Source organism: Liolophura sinensis, chromosome 13 (assembly GCF_032854445.1).
Source record: "Liolophura sinensis isolate JHLJ2023 chromosome 13, CUHK_Ljap_v2, whole genome shotgun sequence".
In the NCBI taxonomy this organism is placed as follows: Eukaryota; Metazoa; Mollusca; class Polyplacophora; order Chitonida; family Chitonidae; genus Liolophura; species Liolophura sinensis.
In genome coordinates this window covers 25,142,096-25,165,803 of record NC_088307.1, presented here as the reverse complement: position 1 = coordinate 25,165,803, position 23,708 = coordinate 25,142,096, and the positions used below count along the sequence as shown (strand labels likewise).

The 23,708-nt window shown below is 37.4% G+C and overlaps 2 protein-coding genes across 2 annotated transcripts in view; one reads left to right on the top strand and one right to left on the bottom strand.

Moving 5' to 3' along the window:
* The first annotated feature begins 674 nt into the window (after positions 1-674).
* On the top strand, positions 675-15,072 carry LOC135480162 (uncharacterized). Its single transcript, XM_064759927.1, has 6 exons — positions 675-2,533; positions 5,228-5,374; positions 5,997-6,086; positions 8,697-8,897; positions 10,319-10,465; positions 11,362-15,072. Exons 1-6 carry the CDS (start codon positions 2,321-2,323, stop codon positions 11,524-11,526), a joined length of 963 nt encoding a protein of 320 aa, XP_064615997.1. The 5' UTR covers positions 675-2,320; the 3' UTR covers positions 11,527-15,072.
* A 5,712-nt stretch (positions 15,073-20,784) lies between these two features.
* The window catches only part of LOC135481008 (centriolin-like), a 53,359-nt gene continuing 50,435 nt past the window's right edge, over positions 20,785-23,708 (bottom strand). Inside the window, exons 41-44 of the mRNA XM_064760939.1 lie at positions 23,314-23,436; positions 22,172-22,282; positions 21,510-21,678; positions 20,785-21,150 (exon numbers count right to left, since the gene is read on the bottom strand). Of these exons, the coding sequence (XP_064617009.1) occupies positions 21,137-21,150; positions 21,510-21,678; positions 22,172-22,282; positions 23,314-23,436 (417 nt within the window). The 3' untranslated portion in view covers positions 20,785-21,136. The remainder of the gene's footprint in view (positions 21,151-21,509; positions 21,679-22,171; positions 22,283-23,313; positions 23,437-23,708) is intronic.

Below are 23,708 nucleotides of genomic sequence, written 5' to 3'. Positions count from 1 at the left end.
AAATTAAATAGACGTTTAGCTCAATTGTTGACGTTTTTGCCTGGAGAACCACGGGTTAACAAAGAATATTGTAATAATTTATACGGAACTCGACATTAAATTCATGCATGTCGGAGAAAGGTTGGTGTAGACTGACTAATACAAGCATTTAACTCGCATGGAGGAGAGTTGGTGGAAAGAAACATCCATGTTTTTATTGGGCCTTGGTGGTAAACTCGCCGGCCTATTCGCGATGGCCTGCTTTCAGTTGAAATCAATGTCATTCACATGTATACATACACTTTTTGATCAGGCCTTTAGCTCAGAAATTTGAGGAATTGTCAGTAACACGCCAGAGTCGGTGGTTACAACGGTCACTTATCTTTCCTTCACTGATGAATCTTGTAACTCGTCCTAAATGAAATGATCTTGGAATGAAGATAAACCTTAATGAAATAAATAACTCAACACTGATAAGTGCCTATACTGTACAAATATATTAATTATTCTGTTTTTTTGAGCTGAATAGAACTGCAACGTCATCTCATTAAAACGCAGTCACTAAATTAGAAAAAAAGATTGTGTTTGGAGACAAATTAGTCCACTTTTTTGTCAAATTGCACTGTAGATGATTTGCCCTTACCTGGGAGAATTGTATATATTAATATATGCTATTTCTATATGTGTACTGAAAGTTAAAAGAAGCAAACCCACATAAACCTATGTAATTTTGGCACATTTTCAGTTTGGAAAAACAGGTAGGGCCTATATATAACTTCGTGACACTATATCATGTGATCTGGAAAAGCAAAATCTTTCAGAAAAAATCAAAATTCACATCCTTACCACAATTGCTGCCATGGTTGCATGAATGCAGAAAATACAAAACTGACGTCGCAGGAAAATTGTTATTTAAAAAAAAGGCCATTATTTCAGTACATGTGGCATGAACATTCGTACCTCAAAAACCGTCTACGTTAAGTAACTCGCATGAAAAGAAAGGAAAACAATAAAATGAACTACATGTTAAAGTCCATGAAAAATGTACAGGTGGTTTGATTTATTCAAAGAGATTATTTTGAACCAAACAAAACGCATGAGAAAAATTGCATTCTATGTAGGCGTATAGTTGTATACATTAGACACAACAGCTGCCAGCACAGCACTTTTCTGTCTTGTAAATATATTTATTCAAAACTACATATAGCAGCAGTTATAAATGCGTTGTTAGACCGATCCTCATTGCAAATTACTTTCAGGAGAGAAAGATGATTCTGACGCCATTTACTCCTATGAGTAACCATATAAACCAATAATTCAAATGCATTTTACTCGGTTAAAAACAATCCTTAAATAAATCCGAACATTTTCTTCAACAGTTTTGCGTGGAGTTTTGTCAGATATTCATGCTTCATGCTGATATTTTCTTTTCTTTTAAACTAACGACCGCCCAAACATTGTTAAGCAGGCTAAAGTTATTAAAACGATTACGAAATAACACACCACCACCACTGTGTCTTTAGAGCTGCAAAATATCCAGTACGCAATCGTAGTTAATGGTTTGTTGTTTCTAGTTGTCTAGTTTAAACGTTTAACATATTGTCATTAAAGTTTTTGTTACAAGTATACATAATTTCCGGAACCTGAAAAGTAGTGGGGGTCAAAAGATATGGTGCCCCCCCCCCCCTTTAAAAGTGGAGGGGGGCATGCGAGGGGGGAGGCTATCCAATCACGTTTTTGGACATACGGTAAAATCTGTTATATTAGTCCCAAGTAGAATGAGGAATTTTGCTTACAAGGGATTTTTGTATTAAGAATAAATCCTTACCTTTAGCGGCAAAAACGAGACATAGTAAAATTATCAAAAGTCCCATATTTTTGAAGTTCTTCATTTCTGCATGCATTTCGGATCACGTACGTCGTTTATGGATCTTACAATGTTCTTTACTGATACAAAGTTGCAAATACAACTATGTGGTAGCAGTGAAACAACAATTGTTTTTTTTACTCAAAAAATTTAAACAGTTACAACATTGTGTTATTACGTGCCCAAGATTAAAGTATCAGATGGAAATAAATCTCATTAATGGGCAAAGAAAAACCTAAAAACTGTTAAGTGGGGCAAAACAAAACAAAAAAAAACGGAAGAAAAAAACCCTTCAAAATACCAGATTATCTCCCTTAGGAAGAGCAAAACTAAAACACGTTTCTTCCAGAGGGCGCTGTGAAATTTGAAAACTGGGCCATAAAGCCGCTTGTTGTTGCTGTATTTCCAACGACCGGCGCCGAATTCAGATATATATATATATATCTAAGTTTTTGCCCAGCTTCTTGCATCGCCATGGATTTGTCCGCCTTTAAAATCGAGCCCATGGGCTACGATAAATTGTTTTCCCTTGGCCTGGTTCTGTTTTTCACGATTTCGATGCTTGTAGCGTCCTTTCTGTCTCGTAGGGTGTTTTTGTTAGCGAGCGGGTTTGGAGCGTTCATCCAGGCTGTATATCTCTTGGTAAGGCCAGATCTCGCCTTGACTGATGTCGCCCAGTTGTTCGAAGTAAGTATCGTCTGTGTGCAGTACAATCTGAGTTTGTAGTACAGTTGTTTTTAAGGTCAGTCCGTCAGACTTTCACGCGCACCTGGCCGGCATTTGCTGGATCATCTGCTGTTGAAGCACACAGAGCCTAAAGCAATCTGCACTTGGACTGAATGTTTTTGTGGCAGTATAGGTCACTGACAGTGAAACCTTGGCTTGATGCATGTAACAGCTGTGCAGGTCGGGTCAATGTCTTAAGCTGAACTGTTTATTCGAGTGATAAACAAACCCCATCCTACATCATGCGAAGGGGGAGGGGGGTGTTAATAAAGTTGAAGTTTTAGTCACATGATAGGGACATTAATTCGTTGAAGAATTAGCTATTCACGGTGAACATAAGAAGCAGGTGAGCGAACAACATGCACAGCAACCAAGTTGGGGAGCTGTAAAGACTAGGGTCATCTTTACATGTTGATTGAATGGGGAGATGTTTGATTTGCATACAACGAAAAACAGCATAAATAAGACATTTATCATTCCAGTTTCCATCTCCCTGTCATATATGAGATTTTGATGATGTATTATTCATTGTTCGTACATTTCTGAAAGGATTTACTTTGTTTTGTTGTAAAATGTTCTGGATTCGAACTTCCATCAGAGAGCATGTCAGTTCTGTTGATTATACCACTACACCACTCAAGTTGATGTGCTAGACCATGAGTTTTAGACGTCTAAGACAGGTACACATGGTAAGGGTTGAATGCTCGTGTCAAGTGTCACATGCTTTTGTCACTTGGACTTCACCTGAAAAGAGTCTCCTCCTTCTTTGGCCAGCCTCATTCAGGAAAAGTTACACATAAATATGACCTTAGTCTTTACAAGACCCCTAAGTGGTCTCCACAGCCCAGAAGGGTAACTTATTCTGCCCTGCGGTTAGTTGCGGGTCATATGCAAATATACATATTAAGTAGAGATGACCTTTCAAACAACATCGAGTGTGTCATGCAAAACACTGGCCAGTACATTTACCTCCCCAAGCAATATGTCATTTCATGCTGTTCATGTCTGCTAATAAAAGAATTTCAGTTTGTTTACTTGTTAGATTGCCTTTATGATTTATATAAAGGTGAACTATTGGAATTTCCTTTTCTGATAAAAGTGTTATTTCACGCAGTGTATAAATATCGCTTTTGTTTTTACATTTTTTATATTTTATACTCAATTGCCTTGATGTAAATGAAACTTCTTTTTCATGACGTTCCAATCTGAGCTTAGCAGTATGATGTCATTATACATGTACAGTAAACTTTTACATTTCTGCGTTACGCAACACGACACAACGTCATACATACGCAGTTTTCGTGTATCAAGGTCAACTGAAGTGGCCTGCGCTTGCCGTTGATTGGTCTAAAATGCATGACCTCTGTGGAGGCAGTGAAACAGAATGGGGGCATGAAATATGCAGTTTTGCCACATTTTTGGGGGGAAGAATAGACTTTAGCACCTTAATCTTGGTGTTAGTTGTGTAACCTGATACCACTGAACCTTGTTTTATAGCTCATCAAATCCCTCGCATGGTGTGCATTCACAGGATTTGACTCCGTACAAAGCAGGGTTCAGCGGTATCGAGTTACACAACAAACACCACTACCGCATTGTTAATCCCTTTAATCAACACTGGACACAGAAGAAGAACTGTTTGTTTTAAATAGTAAAGAGAAATAAAAGTTATTGACATTTGTGAAGTGGTCATCATGTGACTGGGTGGGGTGTCATGTCTGGTGTCCTTGGCGTGATCAATATGTCAGTGGGAGCAGCACATTAGTGGCATGGACTCACCGTGCAACAAGAAGACACAGTTCTTATACACATGCAAAATGACTCTTGGTCATCATGCGACTGAAAAATTGTTAAGTTCTAGCCAAAAACAAAAGCATACATGCATATATTCAATTCCAGATTCTACGCCCAGTTTTGTCTCGCCATAATGCTGGCCGCCGTTTTATAAGTGAAATATTCTTGAGTACATTGTAAAACGCCAGTCAAATAAATAAATAAATCAGTCAAATCCATATCCTGTGTGGTTCATTTGGAAGCCTACATCTGCTGTGCACAGCGTTGGGGTGTGCCTTTGTCAGCAGGTTTGCTGTGTACAAGCTGCAGCAATTTTTGTTTGCCTTGACAATGATGACGCTGACCACTGTAACATTCAGTATTCTTGGTTATGGTGTTACAGCACTCTAGTCCCTTAGCTAAATAAAAGCAAGGAAAAAAAAAAAAACCCACCAGAGGACATCTGCTTTATTTCATTAAGCAGATGTCCTCTGGTGGGTTTTTTTTTTTTTTCTTTCCAGAAATGAAGTCATATCAGGCTTTCATAGTTGTGTTATTATCATGCACCTTGCAAAAGACCAGGAGTGTTATTAGCACACTTCAGTGCAGTCTTTTTTTTTTTTTTTTTTTGTGGGTTTGGACACCTGAACTCACTTGTACAAAGCCCTCTTAACGTTTACAGCATGTAACTACCATGGCAACCGATACTGGCAACCAATGCATGGTAGTTACATGCTCCTGACTTTAAGAGAGCTTCATGCAAGCGGGCCCTGGACTTTACCTCAGGAGTGTGTTAGACATGGAAGTGTGACAGCATAACCCAGGTATTTATAACTTTGGAACATTGTCTGATCTTCTCGTCACTTTTGTCTCTTTTTCCAGAAAAACGTGACCTTCGATGGGGTGCACCTACACATTGCGCGGTCATGTGCGGCGGTGCTGCTTGTGGAGGCAGTAATGCTGTATCGGCTCAGTGACAGAGACTCAGACCCCACCATTTTCACCAGTATTGTCTGGTCACGTGTCGTGGTTAGTATAACACTCAGTGGTTAAGTCATGAAAAGACACGGATTTGAACCCGGAAATGTGGCAAGGTCATTCCAAGATTCCCATGTTTTTAACAGCAACCAAAAGCAAATGTCACTTGTGGGAAAGTTCTGTAGATAACAGCTTACCAAAGCTCATGGTTTATTGCGGACGTTTCATTTGCCTCTGCCATGCATAAAACTACTAACATTAAATCGGTTCATTGAATGTTGCTCAGCATATCCTCAGAAAATAACCATTCTGATAGCATTCTTTTTGAATGTTAGTCTCAATTTATTAAATTATTCATTAGGTAGAATAAAGACATGTCTGACAAAGAATTTTTTAATAATGGTCATAATTGATGTTAGGACCGGTCACATTTGACTAAGTTTGATTTTTAATTGTTGTGGTGAAAGTGATACAGAATAAAATCTGATTGGCCGATGGCACAGATAGATCATCCTGGGTTAAATTCCTGTACAACCTTAGTGAAATCAAAGTATCCAGTTGCAGTCTAGTCTAGGCTTGCCTATCTCGCCTAGTGGTGAGTCATTTTCCAATTTGTTTCCTTTCAATGAAGGCTGTTGACTAAGTGTTTGCATGTTTTCTGCTTGTTTTACAGGTGTATGTCTTGTCCACTGTGAACTTCGTGTACAGCTACCTGAAAGGGTCGCATCCCAAATCAAAGTCTGGTAGCCTCTGGACACATGATGTAAGTTCCCAGTTTTGATCTTGGCAATGGAGGTACTGTAATTCTAATGATATAAATTATATCATTTATATAAATTTCTGCCAATATTTTCAGCGAAAATGGACCTGTGCTTTGTTGTTTATTTATTGCCTACTTGGCCATTGAAAGTGAAAGGCTGAATACGAATGATGCATCAAAATGACATATGGTAATACGGTTAATGAAAACTAATAATCAAAGACAAGAATTCAATAAATGTGGAATGTTTTTGTATTACATATAAAGAAGACGATGTAAGACTATGAAAATCTGACGTTTTACTCCCCTTGGGGCTTGTGCTAAGAGCTCCTCAAATGACATTATTAGAATGAACAAGTCTCCTATAAAACGGGATGTTCTCATTGACAAAAACGAATGGATAGATATCACACACATGCCAGATGGCACAGAATAGCGTCTTGTGACAGTGTTAATTTCTTTCCATCCTCGGCGAAAGCTTCTGTGACGTCATGATGTCACAGGAAGGTTAAACAGGGTGCGCACAGTCCTTGAAACTCCTTGAAAGTGCTTGAAAAGTACAATTTCATTTTCAAGTGCTTGAAAGTCCTTAAAAAAGACAAATACTCCTGTAAACTCCTTGAAAATCTGCATTTGTCCCGCACTTAAATATTGTCTGCTGACTGCCGAGTCTGTATATTGGGAGCTCGCTGATAATTCTCCCATAATCAGGGCTTCCACTGGAAGTCGCCATTGTCGCAAATTTAGAACAATTTTTTGTAATGGCGATAAAATTTGAAAAAATGGGAATATTTTTGGCGACAAATTTATTTACTAAAGAGACAATACAAACGTTGTACAAAATCTGTCATGAGACTTTTTTGAGGTTTTTAGCAGATATTCGCAATTTTTCTTAATTACTTTTATTTCAAATGGCCTCATCTCGGCGAAACAACAACAACACATTTGTATGGCGATTACTCAACAGAAACCTACAAAGAGGATTCAGCATTGTTGAAAGTTGACTTACATTAAATAACTCTTGAAATCATTTTTGTTAAATAACGAATGAGAATCATGGCATTTTGGGGGATGCATTTCATTGCCAATTGTAAAGAAAAAGAAAAAAAAATTATCAAGGGAAATAAATCAAGGTAGAGTTACACCTGTAAATGAAGTCACCTCCCATGAAAAATTTAAACTTTCCCACTTAATAAACTATTTTGGGGGGATCTGAAGTAAATTATATGTTTCAGAATACGTGCTGTTACATAAATGTTTATGACGTCTGGTTTTCTGCTGTCAGACTGTGTTACTCCAATGTACTGATCATAATGTTGTATTTGAATAAACTGAATTCACAAATTAATCTTGTAACAAATTTTTCTGACAAGGGATCCTACAGATAGGTGGAAAAAAGGATTGATTTTTTTTTTTTTTTTCAAAAAACACAAATAGGACGCCAAGCATTGGTCCATTATTTTGAGGGCAGTTGTTCTAAATGTAACGTTTGATAAACTCCAGATATAGCTGGAAGTGACCAGACTGATTCTAGCAGCTACACCAAGGCAGATAAAAACAAATTACAAGAGGAGACCTACAAGAGTCATGGCCACTAAGGAAGTATGACTAAAGAAAAAAGTATTTACTGCAAATTCTGATGAGTGGCTAAAATGACTGGCTGAAAATACTGACCCAGAGGAAGCCCTGCATAATGATATATGGCATTTATTTTTTTGACTGAGCCAAGACCGGATCAAAGAATGTGTCACATTACAGAGGTGAAAGGCAGATATTTCTTGCAAAAGCAAGCGTACTATTCAATATACATGCATGCAAATTAAAGCATCTATAATTCAGACTTAAAATATAGTCTATAATTTGCACCATGGTATGTTGAAGTGAGCCTTGAAAACGTCAAAAAAACTCCTCGAAAACTAGTGTGCTGCAGATGATATGTAAACAACACTTATTCAGCAGTATTCATTTCACGGCGAAAAATGTTTTATTGTCGAACATTGCAAGCAGACTGGTGCCAACAAATGTTTCACGGTTCAAAACACTTCACAAATTATTTTCATCAACCGCATTTGCCATCATGTTGACACAAGTTCGAACTGAAATCAGTGACTGTATAGACTGGTACCCCTTTTGTCCAGAAACAATGGTTTTGCCTGGTGTGAATGATGTTACAGGCTGTGCATTATTTAGAACAACTTTGCTGGGATTGTCCAACACTACATCCCATAGGTGTGAAAGTGTTAACATGTGTTAACATGAAGTTTTTCTTGTTTAGTTGTTAGATTAACCACATTAAACCTTTTGGGGAGGGTTATAGAAATTGAATTCCTGCTATGGGTGTCTGTCGGGAGTTTTATAGTCAGTAAGGTCGACGAGGTTAAAAAATTTTAAAATAATAACCTCGTTCACCTAATTGAGTATAAAACAATGTCAGCTATAGACACCCTTAGGGGGAAATATTATGTCTTAATTTTTCTCCAATAGAGTACTGTTGCCAGTGATTGTCATTGACGTCATAACTGCTATGTAATTTCTGTAGTGAATGCTGGAGTTTTTTGAATAAGAAAATTGGAAATTTCAGTCCATATTTCACATTGTTGTCATTGTTGACAGGACTTGATGCTGTACTTGATGGGAGTGGCATTGATGGTGGAGATCTTTGGGGGTCTGTTCCAGCTGATCCGAGTCTCCAGCTGGGGCGGTTACCCAGAAACATTTACACGCCTCAACCTGCATGTCAGACTTGACTACATCTTCGTTCTCCTCAGCGGAATTGCTACCTTCGCGCTCCCTCATTGGTTCCTTTCACTAGAGGTAAGAATGCATGGCTGATTAAGGCATAACCTCACACTGGCAGTATTTTAGTCGTGTACTAGGAAGAGCTTGGCGTTCAGCATGAAGGGAATAGTGGGGCGAATTTCACAGAGTCATTTCTAACTTTAGGGTCAGACTTTGACATTCGGCACATTTATCTCAAGGTAACAATAATGAGGTGCTCAAAAATTTTCTTGTTGGGACCCAAAAATAAGCTCTAAAATCATATTTCAAAGTTTGCCGTAAATCAGAAATGTCTTTGTGGAACTGTCCCAGGCACGTAGAGGCAAGATTGATTGACTGACGGGATGATTAAGCTTTAACATATGAGGTGAGAATACTTTATTAGAAGCACGCTAGACGTAAGAATATATGAGTTCAAAATTTAATTAGATTTTAACATAAAGTTGAAAACATCATTTCACACTTTCAACAGTACCACAAATAGTTTTTGTTTGTGCAATTTATATAGTAAATAAATCTGGCCCTGGGATCCCGAAGCTATCTTAGACTTTCAATTACTGAATTTAGCTGAAATTTATTGTACAATAACCCATCCAGAATTCATGTTGTCAAGCAGTGTTTGGACCTTGCTTCGTGATCGCGGGGCCTAAACTCCAGAATATTGTAGAGTAGGGGTGGAGCAAAATGAGCAGAGCTCAGGTGTACAAGCATCACAGAATTCCTGACTAAATTTTTAGTCTTAAATAGGACAGCACTGTTTCATTTTAGAGGCAATGCCTATACTGTATTATCATATGTAACTCGAAATGGACTGGGATTTATATACTAGTTAAATGACCTAAAATTTCGCTCGTTACTACAGGTAAGTCACACAATTTGCTCAAGTCTGAGAGTTCTGTAGAAAGGTGTTTTGATAATGGTTTGCAAGGTAGGATAATCTAAATCTTACTGGAAAAGTTCCAGATTCAGCACCAAAAGTAATATTTTTTGAGACATTTTCGTGTATAAATTATACCATTCTTGGATAAAATTTAAAGTCATTTACCACAATCGTCTTTTTTAAATTTACTTTTAAATTTCATCAGTTTTTTAAATACACATATGTATTCTATTACGACTGCATGATAGTCAGGTAGTAAGTTCCCGAGCGGTAGAACCAGGGTCAATCCTGGGTCAGATCACATTAAAGACCTCGAAAGGGGAAGTTGCAGTTTCCTCGCTTGGCCTTCAGCATGTAGGGAATAATGCAGTGGCTTGCTATATATAATGGCTCAGATGGGGCCGCTTACTTGCCTTCAGTAAGTCCTCTCAGTGAAGCAGCACTAGATAAAAGAGCGTTGGAAATCCGTGCTGCTACGAGGAGGCACATTACATTACTTCTTCGTCGTTATATGACTGAAAAATTGTTGTGTACAAGTTTAAGCACTCACTCGCTCAATATTTCCGGTATGTTTCAGACGACTGTGGAGAAGCCTGGCATGCTGCACCTATACCTGCTGAGGGTGACCGGGATTTTGTTCATTGGTTCTGGGCTCCTAATGGGGCGATCGCCCAATTTCCTGCGAGACAACGACAAAGTCACCCTGCTAGAGTGCCGCATTGTGGTAAGATGTCTTAGTTGCTCTGCTCGGGTTCGTACATGGAAAGGTCTGCTTGCGACCTGCAGATGGCCGTGAGTTTTACGCGGGCACTGTCCAGTTTTCTTCCATCATGATGCTGGCAGCTGTCATATCAGTGGGATATTCTTGAGTACGGCATAAAACACCAGTCAATTAATGAATCAGATTGTTCTGCTTTATAGAGTACTGTATTATCAGCCCAGTCTCAGAATTGAATAAGTTTGGAACAAGGGGGTGTCTCAGTGTCTTGCAGACACCCTATTCTGACAAATTAGCATGGGATAGATCGGGAAAGTAGGAGAAAAATGAAAAATGAGACAGCCTGGTTTTAAATTCTGGCTAAATCTTTGGTAGAGAATTTCTCAGATTCTCCAGCTTGACCTTGGTGGTGATACCTGGCATTATCAGTCTGGGGATGTTCGTGTGGTCTGACTTGAAGTTCACCTTCCACTAATCACTAATACACATATGCATTGTGTACCTCACATGGGAAAGTTTATCAGTTACTTGCCAAAAGTTGGTGGTTTACTCCAGGCACTCATTGTCTGACCATTGCCATGGAAGTGAAATATTCTTGGATATGCGATAATCCCCACCCCCCCATTGAAATAAATATCTTGCAATGTGGAATTTTTTGATTTCATCAGATTGTGTACATAGAGTGCATTCCTGGCCTCAGAAAGATAAACTGTAGTTAAAAATGCAGCTTTGGACAAAATAAGAACATTTTTTTTTAATTTAGAAATCTTGGAAGATGTTTGACTGCCTCGTCAACAGATTTATTTTACTCAAAGAAAATGGAAGCTTTTTTGAAGTGCACCTATTCCAACCTTGTTTAATTATCAGATACATTTATTATATTTGTTTTTTTTTCTTTCCAGCAAAACCTGCTGTTGATACTTCTCCAGCTCTATGCACAGAACTGGTACAGCGTCTTTACCAACATGCACGCCTTCCTTGGCATGGGAGGCGTGGCAGTCTGGACCATTAACGCAGCATTGGGGTACTGGTCCGTTAGGGGTTACCCCAAGCTTCATGCGAACTGAAAACCTGAAGCGTATTCAGATTACTGCTCCCAGTTTCATCTTACACCTGGCGTCCAATAAAATAATTATGGCATTTTGGAGCATTCGACAATTACATCATGTTTATCAGCATAAATATGAAAACAGTTTTACAATTGTCACACCTTTGAGGGGTGGAATTTTTATCATGTTTGTTATCATGAATATGAGAAAATTTTAGTCATCATTGCTACAACCATGTTTTATCAGCATAACTTCAGAACTTCCCTGTGTAATTTAGTCATAGCAAAGATTTCTACGGTAGAAATTTATTTTCAAAAGTTTTAGCTCTATTTTTAACTGTTTTTAAAGCAGCTTTGCTGCATGAAAAAGTTTACGGTAAACTTTTAATTAAAAGAGGTCAAAGATAATTTGCTACAATTGCTGAGGTACAAGTGGAAGCGTAAGTACTAAAATCCAGTCTATTTTGATAATCAATTTTGTACAAATTAACGAATCTCACCCTTTTGATCTCTTGAGAAGAAAAGGATCTATGGTTTTATCCACATACATGTAAGTGTAACTTCCTTTCTTGATGCTCAATTTATGAAGTTTTGATGCATTATTCAAGTTGGCTTTTCGAAATTTCTTTCCCCCATTTTTTTCTTTGTCAATATAAAATTTAATCGTGACCAACAAATTATTCGTGTGAAGTGAATATTATCTTGGAAGTCCAAGAATTCAAAGTAGACCATGTTTTCATGTTACATTTACTGTAGCGTATTTGTGAGTGATTGAGCCCTTTGATTATTACCTGCAGGGCCACGTATATGCACAATAGGATCAGCAATAAGTTACCGTGAATAAATCCATCATTTCAAATCATTCATTGATTTAATATGCAAATAAACCGTTCTTACATGTGTTCCCACAACGCATGCTGTGATTAGAATGGGGCTTTACATCACTGCCATCATGGTAGACCGTTTCTTATGTTTGACCTTTGGACCTTGTGTGGATTAATTGACCTTGGTTAAGCTTTTTTGAAACCTTATGTGACTTGTGCTGTAAACCTTTCGGCATTTTGTATCCATTTATCTGTGTGCTGCCGTATATTTCTCCATTATTCAAATGACAAAAAGAACGTGTTCTTTGTAATTACTAATATAATGCCTGTTTGAAAAAAATGATTGTATTAATTTTTGGATCACTAGCTCTTCCTGTTTATCACCTCATCTTACTGATGTTTAATTTGACTTCTGTTAACACATGAGTTTATACTGTCACCTTATATACAGTCAAGAACCTTGGGATGGTTGTGGGTTTCCTGCAGTCTCTGCCTGGTTTCCTCCCACCATCATGCTGGCTGTTGTCATATAAGAGAAATATTCTTGAGTAGGGCGTAAAACACCCAAGAGTAGAGGAAACAGGACTTGGGCTGAGGTGGGTAAAAGTTTGATATTGGAACTTTTTTAAATCACTGTTCATAGTCATTTTATGTATACCAGTAGTCTGACTGGATGAGTGAAAATAGTTGAACATGTATGCATGTTAACCTTTGTTCTTTTTGTCTGAAATTTACAAATTAATGTTAAACATTGGAGTTATGAATTTGCATCTCATGTTCCGGTCCCGTATTGTATTAAAATGCATTTTATCTCATCACTACTCTGGGACAGCCATGCTGGTGGCTGAAATATACATGTAGGTCATAGGGCAGCCAGTGTCAATATTGCTCCAATATGTCTGACACTATTACTCTTTTGAATGTCTTCACTTTGCAAACCTAGTACGGATATTTGTGTTGACACCATAGACATTTTAAGTCAATTTTTTTTCAGCATAGGCTAATCAGTGATCAGGATGATTTTGCAATGATGGATATCAAATGCCAAATAAAAAGATTTTTAGAAAGTTTTGATGAAACCACTCATGACGTTCCTGTTATTGTATTGGGGTAGAATGGAAATAACATAATTTTGAGTTTTGTTAGTCATTAGAAAAAAAAACAATCTGTGTTGCTTTTTTTGGAAATTTTCTGAATTTAGAACCTTGGATGACTGATTTTAAGGAATTGAATAAAGGCACCACTTCAGTGGTGGTGTGGATTTCATCTCTGTCATCGAGTAATCCTTAAATCTCGGGTTTAATAATCCGAAAACTCTTAATTCAAGTTCAGAAGGCAGCTCTCGACTACTGTAACTGATATTACTTTTGCGTGTTGTAGCAAAGCAAGGGAAGAGCTCTAAAAATCAGAACTGTTGAACAGATGTAAAAGTACAAGCCATGACTAAGTCACTCCCGTGCTGGATTCTGACAGTTACATTTTTTTTTCTTGAAAAGTGATTTTTAGAAGAAGGTAGGATAATGTCCAGCTGAAAAAATTTATTTTTTATGGTGTGTATTCGGCTCTTGAAAAACAGTTTTGGGTAAATGTTTTATCCTAATAGTGGTAAAATGTAGGTAGTAAAATATAGTGGTAATTGTCTAGATCAGCCAGCTATGCTTACGTGTTAAGACCATCTGTCTTGTTCTCACAGGTGTGAGAAGAATGGCATATGCCTGATGGCCCACATGAGAACACTGTGTTCCAACCTTTGACCTCTTCCTTAGTATAACTCTTTTAAGTGTAATAATTTTGATTGTGTCGTACATAACCTATGTGTGTAACATTGACATGTATACAATATTCTCTGTATTATATAATTGCTTTAGTGGATTGTAGATGTTCTTTGAAAGGTGTACTAAGAGTTAAGGTGTGATATATGTTGACGTTAATAAATGTATACTCTGATATACTCATATGGAGCATATGTTCATGCAGTTCAAACTGCCAATCACATGTACACGTCCACCCTAATTCTTTAAATTTTTGGGACGGATATTAGTCGTGTTTAAGGTAGGATATTACATTTCTTTACCAGCCTTTTGGAAAAGTAAAGATATGAAGATTTTTCATTAGATGGTCTAACCTCGTGAGAAAAATACTCAATATTCCTGCTACAATTTCATATATATTGGTTAAAGTGAGCAAACCAGGTGTTACAAAAATTAGAATAAGGGAGGTAGTTTAATTAACTCTTAATACACTTTTTTGAAGAACTAGGCCCTGTATTTTAGTTAATTTACATAGGTATTTATTAGTGGAGTGAAAAAAACAATATATCAGGACTGCCTCGCCGTTTATGAAAACAACGATATATAGATTTTGTTAAAGACTTTCCAGCATGCCATCATTCACACTGTGAAAAAACATTTATTGGTTATATGTGAGAAGAAAAAAACCCCACAGAAAATGACATGGATGCATGCTAAATTATGCAAGAGTTGACACTCAACCATTTTTTTACATGTACAGTTTTAACTGCATGTTTGCTTTTCTTTTTCGTGTTGTGAACAGTTTTAGGTGTTTAGATAATATATGCGCCTTTGTGGTCTCTTACATGTAATTTTCCCTCTAGAACGCTAATACTTCTTTTTTTGTCAGAAGTGACAATTCAGATGTCTGTTACGGATTTATGGAATTTTTTAAACTCACCTATCAATGTTTTAGGTAATTGGCCTGTTAGTTCCACTTCCCCCTGAGTTCACACAGCCTTGGCATACGCATTATCACTGTATGAACGATGAGAGACAGTAATAAAATAAAGTCTGTACAAAAATGTAAAAATAAATATTTTTACACCTACTCGACTCAGAAACATGGTTCTAGTTTCTATGATCGTCTTAGGAGTGCAAGGTTTGTTGCCTTGCTGGATCTAAAAGGAAGCACCCAAGCCAACTGCACGAAGTGGAAGATTAGGCTTCTTGAAGTGCATTATCTACTCTGGGAACTCTTGAAAGATTAATACAGCTTGACCCTAAAATTCTGACAAATGGAAAGTGACACCCCAATACAGCTTGCCTCCTAAATGTTTCACAACAGATGTTGGTTTAATCCTAGTCTTAGACAGGAAACAGTCAAAATTCCCCTCAACCTACTCTGTTCTTGGCCACGTGATGGCACTGAGCAGTTGACAGTGCTGAGTAGTGTTACATAAAGTTCCCAGGAAATCATGGAGCAATTATGTGATATTATTTCTGGTGTTTTTTTTTTAACAAAGAGGGCTCCAAGTTGATCATTTGTAGAAAAATTATATATGTCAGTTATTTATTTTAATCTTAAAGAAATCAGGAAGATTGTCCTGTTTAAGAAATGAGGAAATCTGTTTACACTTTGCAAAGTGCTCTCAAGCATTGGTCTGTTATTTTTAAGAAATGAGAAAACACTCTTCCTCTCTACAATGTGCTCACAAGCAGTGTTCTTTGCAGAAAATCTTAAAGAAAATAAGAGAAGATATTTACATTTTTGCAAAATGTTTTGATCGTGGAGAAAACACGATTTACAACTCATTCTGAAATAGGTGTTTCTGTGTTACAGATCCAGTTACCAATATATCAGACTATAGGGAGATTTTATTATATTTCTGAACAAGTCAGATGACAAATAGTAAAGTTTTCAGTGGGTCGTCATGCTATTCATATACTAATTTACTTGTTTAATGCCATATGCAGATACATTTCACCAGTTTAATGGTTGGCTGCAGAAACTCGGGGTAAACCAGACCGCGTAGCCGCCCCATGAGCACATCCTGACTGCACACTTTTAATAATACCGTACGACAAGTGAGTTTGGAAATCTACAAATTCCCTGGTAAAGGCTGGGATTGAACCCATGCCCCATGTGCCTTGTGGTTAGAAGTTGCACAGCTTACCACCACGTTTCTCCGGGTTGCTCACTGGTCTGGGGCTCTTCATCGTGTGAGATATAAAAAAATCAAAACAAATCTGTCAGCTTCTTTGTTATTATTTTAATGTATACAAGGAATACAAACACAAAAAGATAATACTGAAATCTTGTAGGAACACATCACAAACGATGATTTCCAGTCATGTTGGAAGTTCAATACATCACAGATGACAGAAAAGTGCAAGCCAGACAACACTAGAAAAATATGACCAGAAATTTTACTTTTGTCTCAAATTTAACCTACCTCAGGTATGGAATTACCTTACGAAAGAAAGACGACAACTACAAATACATGCAGTTCTCTTTGCTGTTCTGAATAAACATCATCTATTTATTTGTTGGTTTGATCAGAGTTGAAAGCCACACTCGAGAATATTTCCCTTACTATGTGACAGACGAGATTTGATTTGTGGTTGGAGTCCACAAAAAACTGTACTTTGCCTAATAAACGCACTTGACACACATCACGACTTCATGTCAGAGCTGAATCCTTAAGGTTACATGGGCGCAACTGGGGCAACTAGGGGAAGATTTGCCTCCAAACTGAAGAGTGGAACACCGATTGGATATTACTGCCACACAGACATTGCCACATCAATTTGTGCAATTTTATTTTGCAGTAAGATAAATTATATCAAAATTTTGTCTGTTTTGGACAGAACTGAAAACATTTTTGCCAGTGTTACTTCCCAACCCCTCAAGGTTTTACCAAGGTAACAAAATGCTATTACTTTCAGCAACCACAGCTCTAAAATGGTGGTCATGCTTGGTAGATGTCTTGGATGTGTGATGTACATGACCTCATTAACCATGGTTCTGATTGTCTAAGATGAAAGCTCAAAGAGCCAATCAGGGCACTGTGATCTCATTAAAACACCACCCCACACACAAGTTCAAAATTCAGTGCACAAAACATTTGAAGCCTTCTGATGCTAGCAGCATGGTTATTGTCTGTTTTGAGATTTACCAACCTTTGCCTCTGATACAATGAAAAGCACCCCTAAATGCCTTGTAAGTAAAGAGTAGTACAAAGGTTTCCAGGGCGTTGGCGCTAGTAGAACGATGGCTTCATGAGTAAGTGGTAGTGAACATATATCCAAAACAGAATCCATAAACCATGATGTTTGTATATTTTCTCAATCAAGGGGGTCCTTAACACCATGATCATTTCCTGTAGAACTTCATTTGCATAATAATTTTCTACTGTCTCATGTCAAACTTTTCCTCTACCAAAAAGCCAGTAAGAGGTAGTTTTTGTATGGATAAGGCCTGGCATTTTCTGTGTATCCCAAGTATATATATTCCATCATTTTTCCACATCAGAAAAATCTATATATATATGTGTGTGTGTGTGTTATCTGTTTTTAAGGCGTCACCAAATGTAGTGTAACAATATAGGCCTATGAAAAGAGAAAAAAAATAAATTTAATTGTGTCCATGAAGTTCAAAAAATAATTTCAAAGAACAACTAGGGTTTGCAGTAAATTTGAGAGTTTTCATGCTCCAATAATTTCTGTCATCCACCTGACAAATCTTTGTAAATAATTCATGCATCAATTATTTATTCACTGGAGGAAATATACAATGACATGAGAAAGTAGAATGTTATTGTTTTTCAACCATCATAGGATAATGCCTTCACAAATAAATGCTTAAACAAACATCACGTTCACACAATCAAATGTCAAATACTTATATTAAACAGTTTACAGTGAGGACAGTTTAGGATAAAAACTGTTCCAGCAGATTTATCAAAACCTGTACATTTCGGGTTTTCATGATTAAGAACTTGACCAGACAATGTCTACTTGATAGACCTGGACAGAGTACATGTAACCTACAGGTATCCTCTACCATGCCATATCTCTGTCTATCCTGAGTCATGTATCAGATTTCTTCGATGAGCGTAAAAGGCATTAATTAAGATATTAAAAAATAATGAGACAGAAATGTATTATCACAGACAGTCTCTAACAAAAAATAATATTAACACATCAGAAAAAAGCCTAGAATATAAGATCTTCAGGTTACAGTCATGACTATTACAAATGTTTTAAAACAGATTACATTGAATACACATGTAATATCATTTAGATACAAGTTGTTTTTTCTTGTTATATTAGGTTAAAATCCTGCTAAAAAAATTACTAAAATTTGTAATCAATCAGATTATTAAAAGGATCACGAATTTAATTTCCACCACAAAATTGTTACACTGATTACCAGATTTCACGGTTTTGGTAACATATAATACATGTAACGACATGTAAAGAAGTAAAAAAAAAAACAGCATATTTCTCTTCTAAAGTCAGTTAAATAAATATCATGGGGTCAATGCACTAAAAGGCTCTCTTAAAAACATAATAATATATAGATCTCCTTACATAAAAAACAAAAAACACAAAACTTACAATATTGACCAATACAAGTTAACACCCTCTCAAGGTCAGCACTGGAGAGATACGTGCATTTAATATTGTAATTATATCTACACAAACATATATGTACATAGTTCAACATAAAAATCAACACTAACACATTTATACAGCTTATCTGTTACAGTGTACACAATTATATCTTGGAACAATCCTACATTTCTCATATTTATTTTAAGAAAGAAATTAATACCTCCAGCAAATTTGCATATATATGGATTGGTTTCGTGAGATGTGTCCAAAATTTCTCAGGCTTGGCAAATGTACATGTGTTCTAACATGTATATAATCTGTACACTTTGTACACCCAGGCTCTACCTTCACCATCATGGCAAATACAAAAGCTCAGGTGTGAAAAGAACAACAGCAACGCATCTCAAAATCATACGGCAAATGTGAGTTTCTCTCATAGACATACATGTAGCTGCCGCTCTCTTGGTGTGAAAAGAACAACAACAACGTATCTTGAAATCCTACATCAATTTCTCTCACAGTCAGACAAAGCTGACGCTCTCTTCGTGCAACATTATTCCAGCTCAACCACTACTTGTCCAAATCAAAACTTCTTTTTGTATATTCTTCAGCTCTCGACGCTGAGTTTCATATTTGTGTCTTTCAGAACATAGGATTCTGCTACATTTGACATCTCCAACCAACGCATTCTCATAAGGTAGTCAAGGAAGGCAGTGTTACTTCAGATCGACATGTAGATAGTGACAGGTCAATTTAGAGAGTATATACTTAATACAGGGAAGAAAATCTTTTCCTCTAAAATCAGCTGAAATTTCTTCTACCTGCTGACCCCCATTAGTAATTGATTCTGGCAATTTTGGTCAGATAAGAGATTACAGACTTTGAAAATCTCCATTCCTCTTTAAATCAGCTGAAAGTTCTCATCCTTGTAGACACTACCTTAGCCAGAGTCTCATGTTTTTAAATTTTACTCTCAACAGTGATCAATGGAAAAAAATTCTGCGCTAACACACACAGACACCACATGAAGTAGATTTGATACATCTGAAAGGAAAACAGTAAATTTACAGGTGTGCGATAAATACATACTGCGTCATGTATCCCAAGGCTAGATTCTCTAGGACTGCAGGAAAGCCTTAAACTACTAAACCGTACATACCCTGAATGAATACTGGTTAATGTCAATCTTCAACCTTTTCAACCACTAAAATACTTTTTTCAGTGGAATTTATGCACACAATTATCATGAAAAAAATGCTAAAATAATCGGTTTATGTCATTCAAGATGCAAGCTTAAAAAAACTGCACGTTATTTCTCTACACCCCATAGTTCTCTCGAAATGTTTGTAGACATACTGGTTGTAGAGGCACTTGAAAGGTTTGCAGAACCAGGGTATGTAGGGTAAAGGAGGCATTTCATCAGTGACGCTACACTTGTAATATCTGTACATCATCATACATGAAGGAGACATACCCAAGTTATCACATATATGTAAGAAGTAAGCATCTTTCATTATTGAAGACAACAGGCTCAGGATCACGAAGCTGTATTAAAACTTTATGTTATTATCTTTGAGGTGATGAAAATACACACAGAGTTATCTTGGACTTTCACACAATCTTGAAAACTAGTGTTCAAATTCAAATCCAAGTTCAGGAATAATATCACAAGTTATGACTGAGTCTTATTTTAGTCTAAGACAGCTTCCCGATCCTGGGGGTGGGGAATGTTTTGGTTATTGTTTCCAGCACAATAAGCCAGATAAGAAAATTAGCTGCCTACGACCATTGGCTACAGAAATGTTCTCTTACCCTGACACCGCAGAATAGTCAGCAGGGGGGATAACTCATGATAATCTTAACATGGGTGTTACTTTGAGAAATTCAACGTTCTTAATCTCTCCCTGTTCAATAACAGTCAGTACTAAGTTTATGAAAAATACGGCAAGATCTCTAGTCAAAAAATTTAGCCTGCAAGAGAGGATGTGTCTGATCCATGGGACAGCTACATGCAGCTGAGCTTTTGACTCAAGCCTGGCTGATGGTTCTGCACTGATAACTATGGTGCCCAGTTCATCTATTCGTCCCTCCGTAGGTTGTCAATTCCCTTCTCACAGAACACAGCCAAACTGCATGAAGACTTGTATTCACCTCTAACAGAGCTACACAACTTTTATTACCCTAGTTGTTCCATGACTCCCGGCATACACTGCCCGGAAACATCCTGAGAGGAAAGATGGAATGTGGATGACTGTCTATCAAATCAACAGCAAATGGAATGTCTTTCCTCTTTCAAAATTCCAGGAGCCTCACAGCTGACTCTTGGGTACTTTTCTGTCATATCTCTCAGGAACAGAATGCATGATGATATGGAGCGCCCCCTGGGGGACTGTCGGTTGCACCACTCATTTTCAGTTTCCTTGAGTTGTTGCTGCACCACGGGTTTGTAAGAAATCTAACTCACAGGAACTGGATCAGAAAAAAGGAGTGCCCAAGGTTTACAATATATGCGAATGTAAAATTACATTCTATTAGTTAACTTCAGCATAAACACAATGAATCAGTATCACAGATGGCAGAAAACAAATTTCTCCAAGAGAATATTTAATAGCATACTCAATGTACATACAGTCTTTGCTCAGGTTGTTGTGTTGTCAGTTCATAGACTAGCCCTCAGTATGTACTCATAGGTGGTTCTCAACCTCAAGGCTCTTGCAGACCCGACTAGAAAAAGACGGCTTATTTGCCAGGCTTGTCAAGGTCTAGAATTTATTTTTTTCCAATTCATGGCTTTTCAAGGAAGCCTACTATACAGCAGAAAAACTCACCATCTCTCTCAGGATACACTGGACTATTCAGACGATCTCTGGATCTTGACCTTGGCCTCTGAGAAGAATAACTCCTGACCGGAGACCTTGTCCTCTGACCTTGTCTCTCGGGTGACCTTGACCTTGGTTGTTGACCAATTTGAGCTGACTGGCCACTGCTAATGAGAACCTGTACAAACATAAAGACATTTGTTTTCAGAGTTTTTCAGCATGTAACCCATTTGTGTTTAACAAGGATAATCAGAAATGTTTTTATTTTTCAGGATACCAGAAGAGCAAAATACTTTGCTTCATTGGCACATGGGCGTTAAATTTCTCTCTGCAGTCAGAAGACAGAACCAAAGTCTCATTTGTCTATCTCCAGTTACTTTCCAGAGACAACCAAAAGCAACAGATAAAATGGTCTCACATTTATCATTTAGAGCAGGTCAGAAATCATATCATTTCAGAGTAGATCAAAAAACAGGATTCTTAAAAATCTAAAAGAAAAAGTCCTGTCCACAATCAGGATTTAACCAATACCTTGCATGCTCATTATTTTGAGGTCGACCATTTCAACTGCACCAAACTTTATAAACCAAATGAAGACTATCCCATCTTGTGAGGTGTACATTAAAGTCAATATTTAACAGCCTGAGCAAGGCAACTCCAGCCAGACTTACGTCTTGTAAATTGTTGAGTTTGCGTCGTAAGTTGTCAAGCGTGCCCTCGGATTGAAGTCTAACATTCTCCATGGCTTCTGAGTGACGTGACATCTGCTGGCGGAGTTGTTGCTACAAGCACAACCAGAGATCATGCAAAATATCAATAGAATCACATCAAATCATAAAAGTAACAAAATAAAATTATTCCCTCTTCTCCTGGAATCTGCCTTGGAAAAACTGATTCCGGTTTACTAAGTTTACGTGCATTTTACAACGTAGATAATAGTTGCCACCACCTGGTTTATTGATTGCATCTTTTAATTCAATGATTGAACAGTTTGTTAAATTCTCAGTTAAAAAACTTTTTCATTCTGACTTTAAATGGCTGCATGTTGCAAGTCTCTGCAAGCTGACAATGTGGATGAATCTTGAAACTTTCCTGCTTGAGGCTGCGGCTGACCTCTAACTTAGGCCCCTTTCACAAAACTTCATACATCAAGATTCTTTGTACTTTATTTATTTGATTGGTGTTTTACACCATACTCACTTATATGACGGCAGCCAGCAATATAGTGGGAGGAAACCGGGCATAGCCCGAAGGAAACCCATGACCATTGCTGGCAGACCTTCAAACTTATGTCCAAAGAGGAAGTCAGCATGAGCTGGTCTTGAACTGAAATGACCGCATTGGTGAGAGGCTTCAGGGTCATTGCAGCACGCCGGCGTGCTGACCCCCTTGGCCTACGGTAGCTCCCCAGATTCCTTGTAACTTTTTCAAAAAAGGCTGTAATCCCAAAGGGCAATGTCAATTACAAGAAAAGTCATGAAAAATGATTTACGAAGTTTTGTGAAATTGGGTCCAGAGCTTTTGTGTTTAGCGACTAAAAGCATCTGAACCTCCTCCAAGATTTATTTACACTGATGCTGATGCTGTATGTTAGACACTTGAGTCAGTTTTATGGGAGAAGGAAACCGGGGTGTCTGGGGTATTAAAACCACCAGCCTTTGGCAATTTTGATAAACAACTAAACAAGCGCCGTTTACCTATGATTGTCACTAAAGCACTGCAAGCAGTAAGAGCAGAAGAAATTATAAATTTCCTGTCTTAGGACAGGTTAGAGCATTCTTCACCAAAACCCAAAAATCAGCACAGGACTTACCCTTAGATAATCCTGTTCCTGGACCAGTCTCTCTTTCAAAGCTTCTCTCTTCCACTCCTCATGGACTTGCCCAGAGATGTCACCCAGCGGGTCGTTCTCTTTGTCTGATGGAGGTTTGGGCATCTGAAAAAGTCACAATAATCATTAATCTGTTTATTTACATCAAATCACACATTTTACTTGATTCTGACTAATCCATCCACCTTATCGGGCCACTTAAAAGTTTTCTGTTAAGTTTAACTAACTTCTTATCAAATAAAAAAAAAAAAATGTTGGCATCTTAAATATCACTTCAAGGCCTTTAAGTAGTTTTGAAAGTGCACTTTTACATACCAAATTTTAAGTGAAATACAGCAATTACAAGAATATCATTTCAGAAATGAGTACAGTTCATG

Coding starts and splice junctions, on each gene's coding strand:
- LOC135480162 (XM_064759927.1), top strand. CDS start 2,321: ATGGATTTGTCCGCCTTTAAAATCGAGCCCATGGGCTACGATAAATTG. Junction 5,375..5,996: donor TTGTCTGGTCACGTGTCGTG/GTTAGTATAACA, acceptor CTTGTTTTACAG/GTGTATGTCTTGTCCACTGT. Junction 10,466..11,361: donor TGCTAGAGTGCCGCATTGTG/GTAAGATGTCTT, acceptor TTTTCTTTCCAG/CAAAACCTGCTGTTGATACT.